Raw genomic sequence first — 20,927 nt, forward strand, 5'->3', positions numbered from 1 at the left:
CACTTTGAATTATTATTTGTAATTGGGCCGCAGGAGCCCCTCCTCTCATAATCTGTTGTCAATGGAACTTCTCTGTTCTTGTTATTCATTATTTAATGCCTGATATATATAAATAAAAGAGTAGGTAATGCCAAGGGCTTATATATGCCTTGGGCTTACGATGGGTGCCGGGGCCTGGAACCTCCCGGGCTTATATAATGCCAAGGGCTTATATATGCCTTGGGCTTATGATGGGTGCCGGGGCCTGGAACCTCCCGGGCTTATATAATGCCAAGGGCTTATATATGCCTTGGGCTTATGATGGGTGCCGGGGCCTGGAACCTCCCGGGCTTATATATGCCTTGGGCTTATGATGGGTGCCGGGGCCTGGAACCTCTCGGGCTTATATAAAGCCAATCCTTCTTTCATGATAAAAATCCTTCATTAATAAAACATTAAATACAAATCATTACACAAAATACTTCTTCAAATGTAAAGCATTCCATGGTCGCTTGAGGGGGCGTCCCTGGCCATCTTGTAGGTACCAAGTATTGGCACCGACTTTTCTGATAACCTTATATGGTCCCTCCCATCGGGCATCTAGCTTCCCTACTTCCCCTGCTGGATTAACTCTTTTCAACACAAATTCTCCCTCTTGGAATTCCCGAGGTCTGACCTTCTGATTATAGGCTCTCATCACCCGAGCTCTGTAGGCCTCCATTCTACGAGCCGCCTTTTCTCTTCGTTCTTCAATGAGATCTAATTCTTGTGCCCGGGCTCCTTCGTCTGTGTCCTCATATGCTTTAATCCGAGCTGAAGGCTGTCCGATCTCTACAGGCAAAATAGCCTCCGACCCATATACCAGGCTAAAAGGTGATTCTTGTGTTGCAGTGTGTGGAGTGGTGCGATAGGCCCATAACACACTCGGGATCTCTTCAACCCAATCTTTCCCCATTCCATGCAATCGCGCCTGTAAAGACCGAACAATAGTACGATTGGTTACCTCTGTTTGGCCATTAGCTTGAGGATAGGCGACCGAGGTGAAAACCTGCTTAATGCCCATCTCAGCACACTAGTCTGCCAATTTTTGGCCCTGAAATTGCCTGCCATTATCCGAGACCAGCTTTCTTGGTAGCCCAAATCGACATACTATGCTTTTCCATAAAAACTTCATCACCTCGGCCTCTGTTATTTTCGCCAAAGGCTCTGCCTCCACCCACTTGGAAAAATAATCAACAGCTACCAACAAGAACTTCTTCTGTGCCCGGGCTAGTGGAAAAGGTCCCACTATGTCCAGACCCCATTGATCAAAGGGGCAGGATGCCCATATCGGATTCAAGTTGCTTGTCGGGCTATGTTGTATATTTCCGAACCTCTGACATCCTTCACAAGACCGGAAAATCTTGGATGCGTCTGCCTGCATAGTTGGCCACCAATATCCTGACAGCAACACCCTTCGGACCAGACTCATAGACCCTCCATGGTTTCCACAACATCCCTCGTCCACTTCCCGCAAGACATATTCGGTTTCTCCTTCCCCCAAACATTTGAGCAAAGGGCCCTGGTAGGAACGCCTATACAGGCTTCCTCCCAAGATAGCAAACCTGGCTTCCTGTCTTCATATGATCCGGGCTCGTCCTTTGTCCTCCGGGAGGTTCCCCTGAGTTAGGTACTTGACAATCGGGGCTTTCCATGTGTTTACTTGGAGGACCGGCTCCCAGGCTTCTATGGCAGCCACCGTTTCCCTTTGCAGAAGGGATTCTCTACTACCACCTTCCCCCGCGGCCGCTCTTTTAGCCAAGGCGTCTGCTTCCATATTTTCTTCCCGGGGTATCTACTCTATACTCCAAGTGTTGAAACTGGCCCCGAGCTCTTCAATCATCTTACAATATTTTATCAATTTCTCCTCTCGAGTACAGAAGGTTTTGTTTACTTGTTGAACAACCAACTGAGAGTCAGAATAAATTATGATATGACTTACCCCGACATCCCGGGCTTGTTGCATCCCCGCTATCACAGCCTCGTATTCAGCTTCGTTGTTGGAAGCCTGGAAGTCTAGATTCACGGCTATCTCAATCTTCTTTTGGGCAGGTGAGATCAGGATGATCCCCACACCACTGCCTCCAGCACCACTTGCTCCATCTACAAAAACCCTCCATACTTCCTCTCGGCCAAAAACGGCCACCTCTGTCAAAAAATCCGATAAAGCCTGGGCTTTGATGGCCTTACGTGGCTGGTACTCAATATCATATTCTTCTAATTCCACCGACCATTTCACGAGTCTTCTCGAGGCATCTGGATGAGTCATAATACGCCCCAGGAGGCTATTAGTAAGAACAGTTACCGGGTGAGACAAGAAATAAGGTCTCAATTTCCGGGTCGTTATTACTAGAGCCAAGGACATCTTCTCAATTTCCGTATATCTAACTTCCGCCCCCTTCAAAGCATGGCTGACGTAGTACACAGGCCTCTGATCTCCCTTTTCCTCTTTTATCAAGATAGTGCTGACCGCCTTTTCTGTAGTGGATAGATATATCAACAATCGTTCCCCTGGTTCCGGCTTAACCAAGATAGGCAAGCTAGCCAGATGCTCCTTCAACTCCTGAAAGGCCTGCTCGCATTGCTCAATCCAGCCGAACCTCTGGGCTTTACGCAACACTTGGAAAAAATGATAGCTGCGATGAGCTGATCGAGCTATAAATCGGGCCAGGGCTGTAATCCGGCCGGTTAATCGCTGTACCTCCTTAATGGATGTTGGTGAAGGCATTTCCCGCAACAGCTTCACTTTTTCAGGGTTGACTTCTATCCCCCGTTCAGTGACCATGAACCCCAGAAACTTGCCACTTTTCACCCCAAACATACACTTAGCCGGGTTCAATTTGATCCCATATCGCCGAACTGTCGCAAAAGTTTCCTCCAAGTCGGGTAAGAAACTATCCTGGGTCCTGGACTTCACCAATATATCATCCACATATACCTCCACATTTCGGCCCACCTGTTCCCGGAACACTCTGTCCATCATCCGCTGATACGTAGCTCCTGCATTTTTCAAACCAAATGGCATCACTACGTAGCAGAAAGTACCTCTCGAGGTGACAAAGCTGACTTTGTCTTGATCTTCCAAGGCTAAAGGAATTTGATGATAGCCCTGGTATGCATCCATGAAGCTCAGCAACTCACACCCGGATGTGGAGTCCACCAATTGGTCAATTCGGGGTAGAGGGTAACAATCTTTGGGACAGGTTTTATTTAAATCCCGAAAATCCACACACATTCTCCACTTCCCCGTGGCCTTTGGTACTAGCACTACGTTGGACAACCAAGTAGGAAATTGTATTTCCTTGATGTGCCCGGCCCGCAGTAGCTCTTGAACCTGCTCCGCTATCACCTTATCCTTCTCGGCCCCAAAATGCCTCTTCTTTTGTAGGACAGGTCGGGAACCTGGGCTAATGTTTAGTTTGTGTTCTGCCACCCGAGATGAAACTCCCACTAAATCACCCTGAGCCCAGGCGAACACATCCTTATTCTGAATGAGGCAACCTCTCAATGCTTCAATCAACCATGCGTCTAAATCCCGAGCTATTTTAACAGACTTCCCTGTTTGCCCGGGCTCCATCTCTACCTCTTCATACTCGCTCTTAGATTCCTCCACCGAACAGACTTCTCTTCCCCCCAAGGCTCCTACCTTTCCATTCTGTTTTGCCCTCTTGTAGTCTATCTTCACTGTCTTGGCATAGCATTTTCGAGAGGAAGGCTGATCTCCTCGAACTTCTCCGACCTTATCTCCCACTGGGAACTTGATCTTTTGATGGTAAGCTGAGGCTACGGCTTTGAAAGAGTTCATAGCCGGCCTACCCAAGATGACATTATAGGAAGAAGGTGCTTCCACTAATGTGAATCTTGTCATGACCGTCCTCTTCTCATCTCCTGATCCCAAGGTGATAGGCAGCAACATTTCTCCTTGGGGTTGGACAGTGTGCCCGGCAAAACCATACAAGGCGGTTTTTACCGGGCTCAACTCATACCCTTGCAAATCCATCTGCTCGAATGCTTCTTGAAAAAGGACATTCACTGAGCTTCCCGAGTCAACGAACACCCTTCGAACATCATAATTGGCGATCCGAGCTTGTATAAGCAAGGCGTCATTATGGGGTAAGTTTACTCCCTCCAGGTCTTGGGGTCCAAATGTGATGATTGGCCCCGCCCCCTGCCTTCCTTCCTCCACCCCTAAGCTTTCCCTCCGACTCCAGGCCTTCCTAGCCCGGTTGGAATCTCCATCCGTAGATCCTCCCGATATCATGTTAATGATACCTTTGTCCGGCCCATCCCCAGATGTTTTGTCTTTTTTTGCATGATCCATTTCTTGTTTTCCTTTTTCCCGAGAGCTGGTGGCATCCCGGGGAGGAATCGACGTCTGTGACCCCCGAAACCAAGGCACGCTTCGGGGCTTTTTGGGACCGGCCTACCATCTCTAGCATAAGGCAGTTGGTGTCTTTGCTGCAGAGTTCGACACTCACTGGTGTCATGAGTGCACTCTTGATGAAGTGCACAGTACTTCCAGAGCTTCTCCTTAGAAACAGGGGTCTGTGTGTCGACCCTTTCTTCACACATATGAACAGCCTTATCTCGGGTCCCTCGGTACGGAGCATACCGGGACAATCGCCCCATGGGATCATGGTTCTCTCTACTTCTTCCTTGTTCCCGGCCTCCCTCCCGCCGGGCCACCTCCTTTTTCTGCCTCTGAGCTTCCTCCATGTTAATGTATTTTTCAGCCCGAGCCAGCAAATCTTCGAAGGTCCGGGGTGCTTTTTTCACCAGTGATTTGAAAAATTCCCCCTCCCGAAGACCTTGAGTGAAAGCCGTGATCTTGGTCTCCTGGGCACAAGTCGGGACCTCCAAAGCAATTTTGTTAAACCTTTTGATATAGGTTCTTAAAGACTCCTCTCCTGACTGCTTTGCTTCAAAAAGGCTATAGGCAGTTTTCCTATACCTCTTGCTACTGCCGAAGTGCTGCAAAAACACTTGCTTGAATTTTGCAAATGATTGAACACTCTGGGGCTCCAACTTCTCAAACCATCTTTGGGCAGAATCCACCAAAGTGGTTAGGAAGACTTTGCATTTGATCTTATCTCCATAGCAATGTAACATGGCTACATTTTCAAACCGAGCCAGGTGCTCCTCTAGGTCTGTGCTCCCATCGTATTCCCGGATTTTAGCCGACTTGTAATTTAGTGGCAAGGGTTCCTCTATCACCTCCTGTGAAAAAGGGCAACCCGGAATTTTGATAGGGCAAGCCATTTGGGAACCCCCCTCCTCCAACTTCTGTACCTTCCTCCTGAGCTCATGCAACTCATCTGCCATGGACGGCTGTATTGAGTGCATCCAAGAGCTTTCTTCTTCTTCTCCTTGTTGAACCTGGGCAATAGGGTTTGGATTACCCTGATTTCCTTCTTCCTCCACTGTTATGTCCTTTGATTGTGGCTGCTTTGCAGCTATCAACGACTTCCGTACCACATCTTGGACAAATGATTCTAACTGCTCCAAGGGAATGGTAATATTCCGCCCTGGCTGATGGTCTCCAGGTAATGTTTGATCATGAGAAGCCATATCTACGTCTATAGAACAAGCTTTCCACAGACGGCGCCAATGATGATGGTTGTAAAACCAGAGCCCGGGCTATCAGGGTAGTGTTGTGGGCCTGACGTGGTGGCCGGGCTAATGGAAGTAATATATGAGCTGCCCTTCCTTAATCAAGGTGATCTGCACACCAAAGAAGGGAATAAAAAGCACGTTAGTGGGATGCCGGAGGAAGTTCCGACGGGGCCACTCCGATGCTTAAGTTAGACTTAGAAATAAAGTGGGCTTTTTAGAGAAAATGAGTATAGTGCTTTGGAAATTTAGGTGAACATACCTCTACAAATATCTGTGACCATATATTTAAAGGCCTTGAAGTGAGAGTGTCACTCCGCAATTCCCGGATAGTGGCCACGATCTAGATCGTGGGTGTGGTAGTTGCCCATATTTGCCTGTCACGTACGATGAACCCGGAAAGCTTGGGTTGGTGATAATCGTGGGGATCATGCCCTTAAAATACGGGCTTTATATAAGTCCTGCAGACCTGGTTTTCCGGGCTCCTGAGGCTGCTGGGCTACCTTAATACGGCCCTACCACTCCGGGTCATTCGTGGCCCGGGCCTCCTGGCTTACCGGGACATCACTACTCATCCCAAAAATAGTCGGACTAGAGTCTTAATCGCTGTCCCGACTTACAGTTCCGCCACCCTTGCTTTAATACAACCCTGTAATCCCTGGCTCTTTATGTCCTTGTTCCCCGAGGCATATGTGGCCCTGCTACCCTGTCTTGCCGGGGCATCAATAATAATAATAATAATAATAATAATAATAATAATAATAATAATAATAATAAAGCTCCACTGGACTTAAATAATTAGATATAGACCCATTTTGAAATTCACTTCGATCGAGTTTTGGATTGAAATCCGTCACAAAGGTTCAAAAATTAAATATAAAGGATATGAAATCAATGTCGAGTGGACTTGACCAAACAAAACAGCGATACGTTATTACAAATTTTAAACTGTTGAAAATATATTATATTATATTAGAATTGTTGAAAATTGAGTTGTATTATTTTGAAAATTAGTGTGTGATGATGTAGATGATGATGATTTAATTTTTGGACTAATCTTCCATTGAGATCTATAAATAGGTCTCTCCATTTGTGTAGAAAAACACAATTTGAGAGAATAAATTTAAAGTATGGAGGTTGAGAATATTTTGAGTTTTTTAGTTTTATAAATTTTACTTTTCACAACACGTTATCAGCACGATCGCTCGAAAGTTCTCTATAATTTCCAACGCTCCAAAATACAAGAAGAAGTCAAAAATATTCAGCAAGTAAGAATTTTTATTTTACTGTTTATATATTTTTATTGTGTATATATTAATATATAATATCTTGTTATGAAAAAAAAAATAATTTTTTTTCAAAACTTGTTATAAATCCTGGGAGGATGTTAAGACGATATCCCACACTCCCGGTAAGGGATATGCCAAGTATAAAAGACTCTAAGGTTCTTAAACAATATAATCATATTTGTATAATTTCATGTTATTATATAAAATGTTGTCTACGACACCGATCTTATAATAATGTGATATGATATACTATACCTGACTTTATACTAACTATATTGGTATAATTTTACAATATTATATAAAAGGTTGTCTACGAAACTGACCTTATAATAATGTGATATGATATACATAATTATTTAATTATGATTATCATTATATGCATGGCATCATTATCATGAATTTTTATTCAACATATACTCGATTTTTTTTTACCCTCAACGGTCACAAACGGCTAGTTTTTGGCCTATAAATATGTTCACTCAGACTTATTTTCAATCACACCAAAATTCACTCTTTCTCTCAAAATATTTTTACTCGATTTTTCGAAGATGGAGATGATGGCATTTATAAGGCTATTTTCATAACGATTATGATCATCATGCTCACGAGTCTTGTACTCACCAGCGATTTTCCACCACATACTTTTTATCTATTTGTATACGCACTTGTAATTTTCATTTTTCCATTATTTTGTATTGTCATATTAATGAAAATTAACTAATAAAATGCATTGTTATTTTTCTAGTACCACCATGTCAAACTTGGCAAAGCTTGAATTCGTTGCACTCGATATCACTGAAAAAAATTATATGACATGGACTCTTGATGTTGAGATGCATCTTGAGTCATTGGGTCTAAGTGAAAGCATTAAAAAAAATAATATATCAACCTCACAAGATAAAGCAAAAACTATGATTTTCTTGCGCCGACATCTTGATGAAGGGTTGAAATGTGAGTATCTCACAGAAAAAGACCCAATGACTTTATGGAAAGGGCTGAAAGAAAGATTTGAGCATATAAAGAAAGTGATACTCCCGACCGCCCGTGATGAATGGAATACGTTGAGATTCCAAGACTTTAAAAAAGTCAGTGATTATAATTCTACGATGTATCGAATAGTCTCGCAATTAAAATTCTGTGGACTTGAAGTCACAGAGATGGAAATGCTTGAGAAAAAATTTTCCACTTTTCACGCATCGAATATAACTCTACAACAACAGTATAGAGTGCGTGGATTTTCGAGATATTCCGAACTAATTGCATGTCTTCTTGTGGCGGAAAAGAACAACGAATTGTTAGTAAGAAATCATCAATCCGAACCCACTGGATCAACGGCATTTCCTGAAGAAAATGTCGTAATGAAAAATGAAAACCAAAATCAAAGGAATAGACCAGATTTTGGTCGTGGACGAGGTCGAGGACGTGGACGTAGAAATGACCGTGGTCGTGGACGCGGTCGTGGATATGAAAATAATCGAGATAGTTATTTCAGTAACTCATCTCAAAAGAGCGTCACGCACCACCCACTAAAAAGGCAGCATGAAAACATGAGTGAAAATGAAAATTACTCAAAAATAACCGAGAGTGTTTGTTATAGATGTGGCACTCCGGGACATTGGTCACGAACTTGTCAAGCCCCCGAGCACCTTTGTAAGCTCTATAAAGAATCGATAAAGGGGAAAGGAAAAGAGACCAATTTTGTTGAAAATAGTGACCATTTAATTGGTTCAACTAGTTTCAGTGCTGCAGATTTTTTGAATGATTTCGAAGACATTGATTAAAAGATTGGTGGGACTAGATTGTAATAAATTTGTATTTTTTATGCATTTTTGTATTATAAAGCATGTTATATTTTACATTTGTATTGTACTTAATTTTTTTTTATTACATTTTTGTGAAGTTTGATATGGAAAATGCTATGAGCAAACATGGAAATAATATCATGGAAATTTGCATACCGGATAGTGGTACAACGCACACTATTCTGCGAGATGAAAGATATTTCTTGGAACAAAAACCAACAAAAACAATGGTAAATACAATATCAGGTCCTGTAGACTTGATTGAAGGTTTTGGTAAAGCGAAATTTTTGTTACCTAATGGTACAAAAATTTTGATAAATGATGCTTTATATTCACCACGATCGAAAAGAAATTTGTTGAGTTTTAATGACATATATTCTCATGGGTATGATATCGAGACAATGACTGATGGAAATCAGAAATATATGTGTCTTAACACATATAAGTCAGGAAAGAAATTTGTTGTTGAGAAACTACCAATGCTCCCTACTGGATTGCATTATACACATATAAGTCCAATTGAATCAAATATGGTAATAGATAATTCATCAATATTAACAAATTGACATGATCGATTGGGACATCCTGGTTCAACAATGATGCGAAGAATTATTGAAAATACACATGGTCATCCACTGAAAGACCAGAAGATCTTTCAGAATAATAAGTTTTAATGTAAAGCATGTTCACTTGGAAAACTTATTATAAGACCATCACCAGCTAAAATCCAAACTGAATCACCCATATTTCTTGAACGTATTCATGGTGATATTTGTGGGCCAATTCATCCACCATATGAACCATTTCGATACTTTATGGTATTGATCGATGCCTCTAGCAGATGGTCACATGTATGCTTATTGTCAACTCAAAATGTGGCATTTTCAAGATTGATGGCTCAAATAATAAAATTGCGAAATCAATTTTCCGATTATACAATCAAGAAAATAAGACTTGATAATGCTGGAGAATTTACATCCCAGACTTTCAATGATTATTGTATGTCAATGGGAATCACTGTTGAATATCATGTAGCTCATGTTCATACGCAAAATGGATTAGCTGAATCATTGATTAAACGTCTACAACTGATTGCTAGACCAATGATTATGAAAACAAAACTCCCTATTTCTATATGGGGACATGCAATTTTACATGATGTGGCATTAATTCGCATCAGACCAAGTGCATATCATAAATTCTCCCCATTGCAACTTGCATTTGGTAAAGAACCAAATATCTCTCATCTAAGAATTTTTGGATGTATGGTGTATGTGCCTATTGCACCACCTCAACGATCAAAAATGGGTCCTCAAAAAAAAATTGGTATTTATATCGGTTATGATAGTCCATCAATCATTCGATATCTTGAGCCTCAGACAAGCGATGTGTTTACAGCACGCTTTGCTGATTGTCATTTTAATGAAGAAATATTCCCAGTGTTAAGGGGAGAAAAGAAACACATCGAAAAAGAAATCACATGGTATGTACCATCATTGTTACATTTGGATCCAAGGACCAAACAATGTGAAAAAGATGTACAGCAAATTGTACATTTGCAAAGAATAGCAAATCAAATGCCAGATGCATTTGCAGACACAAAAGGGGTGACAAAATCATATATACATGCTGTAAATGCCCCAACTCGAATTGAAATTCCAAAAAACAGATTGAAGACACTTATGATGTCATTAAACGCCTGAAGCGTGGAAGGCCAGTCGGTTCCAAGGATAAAAATCCTCGGAAAATAAAAGGCATAGAGAAGCACGATGATCATAAAATAGAAAATGGTGTTCCAGAAGAAACACCTGATGATGAAAATGTTCTGTCAGAACCACAAACTGACGAGAATCGTGAAATCTCAATCAATTATATTAATACTGGAAAAATATGGAACCGAAAAGACATAGAAGATATTGATGAGATATTTTCTTATAATGTGGCTTGTGACATCATAAATGAAAATGAGGATCATGAACCAAAATATTTTGGTGAATGTAAAACTCGTCATGATTGGGCCAAATGGAAAGATGTCATCCAGGTTGAATTGGATTCGCTGAATAAACGTAATGTTTTTGGACCTATAGTCCTCACACCTGAAGGTGTAAAACCTGTTGGATACAAATGGATTTTTATTCGAAAGCGAAATGAGAAAAATAAAATAGTCAGATATAAAGCTAGACTTGTTGCACAAAGTTTTTCTCAAAGGCCTGAAATTGATTATGAAGAAACGTATTTTCCTGTTATGGATGCAATTACGTTTCGATATTTGATTAGTTTGGCAGTGTCTGAAAATTTGGAAATGTGTCTTATGGATGTTGTTACAGCTTACTTATACGGATCACTTGATAGTAATATATACATGAAAATCCCTGAAGGATTTAAGATGCCTGAAGCACAAAGTTCAAAACCCAGAGAATTTTATTCTGTAAAATTGCAAAGATCATTATATAGGTTGAAGCAATCAGGCCGAATGTGGTATAATCGGCTAAGTGATCACTTGATGAAAAAGGGATATGTAAATGATCCAATATGCCCTTGTGTTTTCATCAAGAAAACAACATCCAGATGTGTAATTATTGCTGTATATGTTGATGATTTGAACATCATTGGAACGAATAAAGAAATTCAAGAAGTTATGATGTACTTGAAAGAAGAATTTGAAATGAAGGATCTTGGAAAAACCAAGTACTGTCTGGGTTTGCAAATCAAACAAAAAGAATGTGGAATTTTTGTTCACCAGGCAAATTATACAGAAAAGATCCTTAAACGTTTTAATATGGATAAATCAAATCCATTAAGTACTCCAATGGTTGTAAGATCATTAAACATAGAAAAGGATCTATTCCGTCCATGTGAGGATGATGAAGTTATTCTTGGTCCAGAAGTACCATATCTAAGTGCTATTGGTGCCCTTATGTATCTTGCAAATTGCACTAAACCTGATATATCTTTTGATGTAAATTTATTGGCAAGATTCAGTTCATATCCAACAAAGAGGCACTGGAACGAAATTAAACATATATTCCGTTATCTACGAGAAACGACAGATTTGGGACTTTTGTACTCAAAAGACACCAATCAAAGTATCATTGGTTATGCTGATGCTGGATATTTATCTGATCAACATAAGACACGTTCCCAAACCGGATATGTATTTACTCGTGGAGGCACCGCAATTTCTTGGCGTTCACAGAAACAAACACTCGTAACAACTTCATCAAATCACGCCGAGATTATTGCATTACATGAAGCAAGTCGTGAATGTGTGTGGTTAAAATCAATGACACAACATATCCAAACTTCTTGTAGATTATCAGTAGACAAGAAGCCTGTGACGTTGTATGAAGACAATGCTGCATGTATTTCTCAAATGAAAGAAGAATACATCAAAAGTGATAGAATCAAACATATCCCCCCAAAGTTCTTTGCCTACACTCAAGAGCTTGAGAAGAATAAAGATATTGATATCTGTTACATTCAATCAAGTGAGAAGAACTCATCAGATCTCTTCACAAAGGCACTTCCCACGACGATATTCAGAAAGCATATATACAACATTGGGATGGGCAATCTATGGAATATGTGAAGAATCACTCATATTAACATGATGGGGAGTTTACGTGGCTGCACTCTTTTTTCCTTGCTATGGTTTTTATCCCACTGAGTTTTTTCTAGTAAGGTTTTTAACGAGGCAGCATAAAACATGTAATAAAGACAATCATCATATGATGATCATCATCACAAGAGGGAGTGTTGAAAATATATTATATTATATTAGAATTGTTGAAAATTGAGTTGTATTATTTTGAAAATTAGTGTGTGATGATGTAGATGATGATGATTTAATTTTTGGACTAATCTCCCATTGAGATCTATAAATAGGTCTCTCCATTTGTGTAGAAAAACACAATTTGAGAGAATAAATTTAAAGTGTAGAGTTTGAGAATATTTTGAGTTTTTGAGTTTTATAAATTTTACTTTTCACAACATAAACATCTGATATTGTATTTAGATTGATGAATTTTGATCATAGTTTTATTATTTACAATATAATGAAAAATATATCACATATTAAATTTATGTTTTACTTATTTATATATTTGTGTTATATCATGTATTGAATTCATCTTTTATTTATTTATATATTAATAACAAAAAGTAAATTAATTTCAAACGACACGATGTTTATTTGAAGGTTCTGGTCTTACTTTTTCTCAATAACAAAATACATGTAAAATATATAAATTTGAAATTTATCGATACAACACACATAATCTTAATTTAAATTCATTCTTCGATCTAAATGCAATCTCAAATTTAATCATTTCTACAACGATTTCAAAATCCACTTATTTATCAATCCAAGATAACCTTGAATATTTGTTGACAAATGTTACAATTGTGCATAAGAGTGCAAATGAATCGAATGGAACCGAATAATGATAGAAATTTAAAGCTCGAATTTGGCTTGAATTAAGTATATTCGAGTTCGTGTTCGATTCGAAGCTCTAAAACTTCAAATATTTTGGCTCGAGCTCGGCTTGAAATGAAGTTCGAGTTCAGCTCGAACTATTGCTCGGATATTATGATTCAAAAAGCTCGAAATACCCGAAAATGTTCGAAATTTATATATATTTATTATATAATAATAATAATATATTAATAAAATATTAAAACTCGCAAACTATTCGAGAACTATCGAACAAATTAATTTTGGCTCGAGTTTGGCTCGAAAAAAGTTCAAACATTTTCGGATTCGGCTCGAGTTCGATAAGTTCAAATATGAATCAAATATTTATAAAGTCAACTCGAAAAACTCGCGATATGCCTCGATTCGTTTGCAGTGGACCCCTTGTGATAGAACCCACAAATATGGATCAACACCACGAGTCTAACGATTTTTTGTAATTATATTAAGTAGTTTGTGACATATTTGTTTGCAATCCGCCATAACTTATAATTCGATAATTTATTCAACAAGGTCCAATTAACCAATTTTGATTGTTGTGATGAATGGGCATATTTTTTTTTACAATTTTACTTATTTGGTACAATTTTTTAGCTTTATTATTTGTCTGAATAATTTTTTAGCTTTATTTTTGTACTAAAGAAAAAGGATAAATATTTTTTTATGTTTTTGTAAAAAAAAATACAAGTTCGATAACTATTTGAGCTTAAACCACCGCACGAGGCGGCGCCGTCGACAGAATCCAGCCCCTTCACCCTCCTTTCGTTCCCTCTCGAATTCAAATTTCACCATCTGAGCTACACCTTCGAAACCCAACAACCTTTTATTCACACGAAAAATATCCATTCGAACACGCGCATCGAGTGAGAGAGAGGGATGTGAAGAATTAACAAGACGGGAAGCAAAATTCTCCTGAACAATGTCCTCTAAAGAAACCTGCCGTACCGAGCTTCGCGCCGCCGTCCGCCACCTCAGTGACCGTGGCCTATACACAGCTTCCAAATGGTAAAGCATTTAACGGCTTCAAAAACCCATCTTTTTTTTTTTTCAATTGAAGGATCCCGATTAGTTAAAAGGCCCAGTCTTTTCTGTCTGGTTTTTATGATTCTTGATTTCTTCAGGGCAGCGGAGCAATTGATGGGAATAGAACAAGACCCTTCAAAGCACACCCCGTCACACACCAGATTCCAGCGTGGCAGCTCCAGCATCCGTCGTCGCTTTCGGAGCACTAATGCCGGAGATTCATCGGCCACCCCTTCTGCCGGGATGTCGTATGTTGCCACGCCGACAATGATGGGGATGGAAGAGTATGATTATGATCCGATTGACGGTGATATTTATCTGCTGGCAAAGTCTTACTTTGACTGCAGGGAGTATAGGAGGGCTGCTCACGTGCTACGGGATCAGACTGGGAAGAAAGCAGTATTCTTGCGCTGCTACTCTCTATATTTGGTTGGTTTCTGACTTAAACGTGGGCATCGTTTGTTTTTTGATTGTTGCTTTGCATGTTGGTTGATTGAACTTTGGCTGTTGCTTGAACTAATAGTTCAAACCTTTTTGAAGAAATGAGAATTTGAATTCTCCATTATGCAATTCCTAAGCTTTTAAATTTCAAGCAACCAGTAAAGGGGTGGCTCATGTCTGGTTTTCTAATGCTACACTCAAGCCTTAGCATTTTGAACTTGAGTGTGTTGTATTTATTAATTTAGTATCCTTACGGGTTGATTTAACCTATTCAGATCATTCTAGGAATTTGAGATGCTCTGGAAATGATTATTTGTCCTCTAACCCTTATTCTGTGTCAATTTTAGTATCAACAGACGTTAAATAAAATGTGAGTTGAAGGGTAGTTTTTGTTTCTTAGATTGTGGTAGATGACTCAACACAAGCAATCGATTTTCTGAAAGTACCCTCCAGTATATTTCGGGGTGTAGATGGGGTGTTTAGCTGCTTCATGCTTAGGTTAAATGAATGGGCATTTAGATCTGATTCTTTGTTTGCAGATACGTGTCTTGTGGATCAGTATATCTAATGAGACTTTTTGTGGAAATACCAATATTGCGTTAGCTTTTTACATTTTTACTATTGAATCGGAAGAGATTTTCATTTGGTACTTCGATATGTATGAATATTGAAAATATCTTTTGATTTCATCTGAGCATTTCATCGGGTTCCAAAAGCATCACTTTGGATGAGCAAATCAATGGTCTTCTGTAAAGCATAGGAGATTGACATTTTTTTCTGTTACTTATCTTTCCTGTGCGAAAGGAAGGAGGAGGCAACGATGCTTGTGCTTCATTTTGCTTTAACAGTTAGCTTGCATGTATTCCTTCGAAGTTCTGCTTGAACATTTTTTCTAATTGTAAATACAATAAGACAAACATATGATTGAAGATTCATGCGGAGGAAATAATAGAAACTTTTGATTTTGGAACTCATATGATTAATGTTATATAAGGGTAGATAACAACATTAATCATCGTGTTGTGAATATTTGTGTACTTTTCGCTTTTCTTGTTGTGCATTCATGCTGCAGTAAATGCATATAACCAGCAACACTGCTTGATGCAATATCAGATCATGTTAAAATCCTGAGAACGCAGAATTATGGGGAAAAAAACTGGAAAGTGGGAACAAGAAATCCATGTAAATTATGGCAAAAAGTGTTAAACAAGAAGATTTTGAATGGTACCTCAAAAGAACCTCTGTAAGTAGTGAGACAAGAAAGCTCATTTCTATTTTAAAAACCGAAAGAGTTTTGCACATGGAATTTATGTACAAGTCGCTCATGCGATCATCTATCAATGTCCCATATGGTTATAATTAGCAATTCTTTGCATAAAAAAATGTTATATGTAGATACTCATGCTCAGGGTGTTAAATTTTGACATTGGTACTCGAGCATTGAAATAGGATCTGACATATGAAAAGGAAGGAACGCAAACCCGGCCATAAGATTTTGCTTTGGCACTCTTCGGTCTGTGCTCCTGTTGGCCAAAATGATCAGTGAGATTTGGGAAAAGTAAATTCTTCTTGTTATTATGTGTTTGATCAAGTGACCACTATCTTATATCTCTCTATCTTGCCCACTCCCTCTCCCAACTCATTCTTAATATGTATCTGTGCCCATCATATATAAGTTTCTAACTGATGGCCTATTGGTGAAATCACAAGAAGTTCCTTAATCGAAGTTGTCAGGCTTTAAAGAAGTTATGCATGTTTGATGAGCATTGTCTGTTAGACCTTATGATTCACCATGTAGAAGGTCAGGTTATTTGATATTTAACCAGTGGTGGCATGATCCTTTTTTCTTTTCTTTTCTTCTTTTTTATTATCTTAATTTGTTGAAATATTGTCCCACATTGGTAGGATATAGTACTGGGAGCCCTTAATATAGACAAAAGGCAATCCTCACCTCTTGAGCTAGCTTTTACGGTGAGTTAGGTCCAAGTCTCATTTCTAATATGGTATCAGAGCCCAGGTCCTCCGTGTGTTGGATCGCCCATAATTGGGCTGCCTATAATTAGGCCAATCTTCAAGCTCCAGATGTTCATTCCAGGGCGTTTAAATCACCCGTTAATATCTCCACGCTCCAGATGTTCATTCCTGGGCGTGTGGGGGGTGTGTTGAAATATTGTCCCACATTGGTAGGATATAGTACTGGGAGCCCTTAATATAGACAAAGGCAATCCTCACCTCTTGAGCTAGCTTTTGAGGTGAGTTAGGTTCAAGTCTCATTTCATTTCTAATATAATTAAAGAGCTGGCATGATTTTAATTGCATGTTTACTCAACACGGACATAAGGCGTACAGAATGCTGATTGCTGCTATGAGGTTTTGGCAGTGTAACTTGTATCTATTGTAACCAACGAACGGAAACGAAAACAATTTGGAGCAAGCATATGGGTCTTTGGTGTTAGGTTTATTTCTCTATGTGATTCTAACATGCATAATTATTAACTATGATGGAAATTTCCAGCTGTTTGTGGTACTGGGCATTGCATACAAATGATCCTCTTTTTCCCATTATTAAATGTGCAGTGTGGCTGCATGAGCTGTATCATCTTACAAAAAGTTCTGTGTGTGTTTTATTTTCCGCAAAGGCTTGATTAAATTTTATTCACTTCCCTTTCTTAATGAAGGCCGGAGAAAAACGGAAAGAAGAAGAGATGATAGAACTTGAGGGACCTTTGGGCAAGAGTGATGCTGTGAACCGAGAACTGGTTTCTCTTGAGAAAGAACTGTCAACACTGCATAAAAATGGAACAATTGACCCTTTTGGTCTCTATGTGTATGGACTTGTACTCAAGGAGAAAGGCAGTGGGGATATCGCTAGGTCTGTGCTTGCTGAGTCTGTGAATAACTACCCTTGGAACTGGAGTGCTTGGTCTGAGCTACAAGTATTGTGTACCACAAGTGAGGTATTAAATACTCTTAATCTCAATAATCACTGGATGAAGGACTTTTTCCTTGCCAGCGCTTACCAAGAACTCCGGATGCTTAATGAATCCTTGGCAAAGTATGAATATTTACAAGGAACATTCACTTGCAGCAATTACATCCAAGCCCAAGTAGCTAAAGCTCAATATAATCTCAGGGAGTTTGAACAGGTGGAAATTATATTCGAAGAACTCTTAAGAAACGATCCTTACAGGATTGAAGATATGGATATGTATTCCAATGTGCTCTATGCCAAGGAATGTTTCTCGGCGTTGAGTTATCTTGCCCACCGAGTGTTCTTGACTGATAAATACCGACCTGAGTCATGCTGCATAATTGGGAATTATTACAGTTTGAAAGGGCAGCATGAAAAGTCGGTTGTGTATTTCCGTAGGGCTCTTAAACTGAATAAGAATTACTTATCAGCATGGACTCTTATGGGCCACGAGTACGTGGAGATGAAGAACACCTCAGCTGCAATTGATGCCTATCGAAGGGCAGTAGATATAAATTGTTGTGACTTTAGAGCTTGGTATGGATTAGGCCAAGCATATGAAATGATGGGAATGCCCTTTTATGCACTTCATTATTTTAAAAAATCAGTGTTCTTGCAGCCAAATGATTCTCGGTTGTGGATTGCAATGGCTCAGTGCTATGAAACCGAGCAACTTCATATGCTCGAAGAAGCCATCAAATGCTATAAACGAGCAGCAAATTGCAATGACAGGGAAGCCATTGCTCTCCACCAGTTGGCGAAGCTTCACTGTGAACTTGGACAGACCGAAGAGGCAGCATTTTATTACAAGAAGGATTTAGAGAGAATGGAGGCTGAAGATAGGGAAGGGCCCAATATGGTCGAAGCATTGATGTTTCTTGCTCAACATTGTAAAAACCAGGAGAAATTTGATGAAGCAGAACTTTATTGCGCTCGTCTTCTTGACTATACTGGGCCGGTAAGTTATATTAGATTGTGTGCTTTATGTTACTTGTGCATTGTGAATTGTGATTCTCATTGCTTCATCGCTTTTGTGTGCAGGAGAAAGAGACTGCTAAGAATCTTCTTCGAGGAATAAGATACTCGAGAGATGTTGAGCATTTCCCTCCTTAAATTACTTAAATTTAAGCGGTGAGGCTGCTTTGATGATTGTTAAAGCCATGTATAGCAATTTCTTTTCTACTATTTAATGTTATTTTTCTCACATCAACAGATTATAAATCTTTATCAGATGGAGTAACCTGAAATCCGTCCTTCCAACTCAAAACCAAATCCTTCGTTTCAAACTCTGTCCTAGAAAATTTCATGAATCTTGAACCGAGGATATGAATCTGATTCAGCCAGATTGGCTGAATCACATCAGAAAGCCGAGGACTTTACATACTTCATTCAACAGACAATGACAGTGTTTGTGATATCGATTGTTGCTCTTAGGTTTTCTTTCCATAGTAGTTTATTTATGATATCATTATTGTAAGACCGTAAACATTAGAAGGGACTGCTTTTCGAGGCCTATGTTTTTGTATGTCAAAATTCTCAATTTATCCCGTGGAAATATACCATAAACTTCTAACTATCGTTGTGTATTTGCTACCTGTAATTCTGTGCATTCCTTGAAAATTCTGATTTTGGTTATTCCAAATCCTAAATAGATTTCTTTATCAATACAATGACATTGAAAAGATGTTGACACAATTCACAAAGGAAAACTAAACCCTGTTGCTGAGGCAAAAGAACAAGAAGCGCATAATTCTCCAAATTTACTTCAAATTTTATCCATTAATAACTGCCTGGAATGTCCTTAGATTTCACATCTTTTGTACAAATCTTCCTGCCTTCTTCTTGTACTGAAGTGGCTATCTGGTTACACTTCAGCTTAACTAGTTAATTCTGTCAAAACGGAATTGAAAAACAAGTGTGGTCCTTAATGACCGTTCCACGAATAAAGGGGATTCTTATATCACTCAAGGAAGCCATAGAGCTGGCGAAGCTGCTATTGTGTTCAAGCATGGAGCTGACATTGAGGCACTGATGCCGAAGCTTCGTCACTTTGATTATTCTATGGAGCCACGATTTCAGGAGCTAGCTGCAAAGGAAAGAGCTGAACCAAGATTTTGCTGCAATGTAAAGGACTTCGTTGTTGGAAGACATCGATTTTGTAGCATCAAGTTCTTTGGGGAAACAGATGTCAGAAAGCCTGATGTCTGCGTCGAGGTGAACGAATGCTCTAAACCTCAAAGTAGTTCTTCTGGAATCCAATGAACAACAACGATCACTAGAGCCTTCGTGGCAATTGAACAATACAAAATCGAGTAGTAGCTGCCCGGGGTGGGACCGCGTAGGGAGGCTTTGCGGATTGAGAGCAACTAATTATAACCATCTATAAATGTATCCTTGTCTAATGGCTACCTATTATTCTATGCATTTACTGAAAATTCTTGATTTTGTTTATCATTGAGCTTAGATTTCTATATCAAAACCAGGTCCTAATTTCATGCATAACTTGAAAAAAGGAAAACAAATGTGAACACAAAAGATATACACAAGTCACAAAAGCACAGCAAAGACAGCACAAAGTTCCATTCAAAACTGCACGTCGAGTACACACCTAAATGAACTCTACACCCGCTGCTGGGACAAGAGAACAAGAAGCCCCTGCGGGCCGACCAATATCTCACTAAGAAAACTGACCAATCCAAACCAGACAACTGGGGTGACATCGACTCCACCGAGAGGCGGAATCAGCTTCCTTGTCTGAACAAGAAGTGGCTCCGTCGGAGCGTACGCCACGACGTAAGGGAACTTGTCGACGGGCAACTTGGGATACCAAGACATGACTATCCTCAAAATGAAAAGGAACCCGAATGCAGAGAAAAACGGGCCTAAGAACCCGATTGCTAGCTTTGCTGTAGCAGGGTCCAAATCCATCAACACCAGTGTTTCCAGAAATGGAGGGCGTGGAATCTTGGAGACTTCATGTCCGCTGATTGAAGGGTCTGTGGATAAGGTTGAAAAGGAGGAAAGAAGAGGGTGATTGGAGGGGGAAGATGAGGGGGTTCCTAAAGAACATCGTGCTCTGAATTTGCGTGGAAATCTTGGGATCTGGTACGTTGTTGGAGTGGATTCTAGGATTCCGACAGCAGCAGCAGTAGATAGACAATACATTATCTGCCTTTCCTCACTTTAGAGTGAGTTGCAGTGGTTGGTTTAAATTCTAATATTGGAGCCTGGATTCTAAATTTTTACCCCAAGAGGCAAGAGCAAAAATTATAAAATTTCATAATATAATAAGATTTAATCGA

The 20,927-nt window shown here is 39.6% G+C and overlaps 2 protein-coding genes across 3 annotated transcripts; one reads left to right on the forward strand and one right to left on the reverse strand.

The window, feature by feature from the left end:
* The first annotated feature begins 13,793 nt into the window (after positions 1–13,793).
* LOC140865150 (anaphase-promoting complex subunit 8) lies at positions 13,794–19,201 on the forward strand. Of its 2 annotated transcripts, none has more exons than XM_073269680.1 (5): positions 13,794–14,195; positions 14,312–14,642; positions 17,333–18,583; positions 18,667–18,756; positions 18,839–19,201. In XM_073269680.1, the coding sequence occupies exons 1-4, from the start codon at positions 14,110–14,112 to the stop codon at positions 18,736–18,738; spliced, it is 1,740 nt and encodes a 579-aa protein (XP_073125781.1). In that variant the 5' UTR covers positions 13,794–14,109; the 3' UTR covers positions 18,739–18,756; positions 18,839–19,201. The 2 variants fall into 2 exon arrangements, with proteins under 2 accessions (XP_073125781.1, XP_073125783.1); XM_073269682.1 differs by having other exon boundaries at positions 18,857–19,201.
* Positions 19,202–19,383: 182 nt separating this feature from the next.
* LOC140867046 (protein COFACTOR ASSEMBLY OF COMPLEX C SUBUNIT B CCB3, chloroplastic) lies at positions 19,384–20,832 on the reverse strand. The gene has a single exon (XM_073272113.1). The coding sequence runs from the start codon at positions 20,788–20,790 to the stop codon at positions 20,245–20,247; it is 546 nt and encodes a 181-aa protein (XP_073128214.1). The 5' UTR covers positions 20,791–20,832; the 3' UTR covers positions 19,384–20,244.
* Between the last annotated feature and the right edge of the window lie 95 nt (positions 20,833–20,927).

This window comes from Henckelia pumila, chromosome 4 (assembly GCF_033568475.1).
Source record: "Henckelia pumila isolate YLH828 chromosome 4, ASM3356847v2, whole genome shotgun sequence".
Taxonomy (NCBI): domain Eukaryota; kingdom Viridiplantae; phylum Streptophyta; class Magnoliopsida; order Lamiales; family Gesneriaceae; genus Henckelia; species Henckelia pumila.

Coding starts and splice junctions, on each gene's coding strand:
- LOC140865150 (XM_073269680.1), top strand. CDS start 14,110: ATGTCCTCTAAAGAAACCTGCCGTACCGAGCTTCGCGCCGCCGTCCGC. Junction 14,196..14,311: donor CTATACACAGCTTCCAAATG/GTAAAGCATTTA, acceptor TGATTTCTTCAG/GGCAGCGGAGCAATTGATGG. Junction 14,643..17,332: donor GCTGCTACTCTCTATATTTG/GTTGGTTTCTGA, acceptor TTCTTAATGAAG/GCCGGAGAAAAACGGAAAGA.
- LOC140867046 (XM_073272113.1), bottom strand. CDS start 20,790: ATGTATTGTCTATCTACTGCTGCTGCTGTCGGAATCCTAGAATCCACT.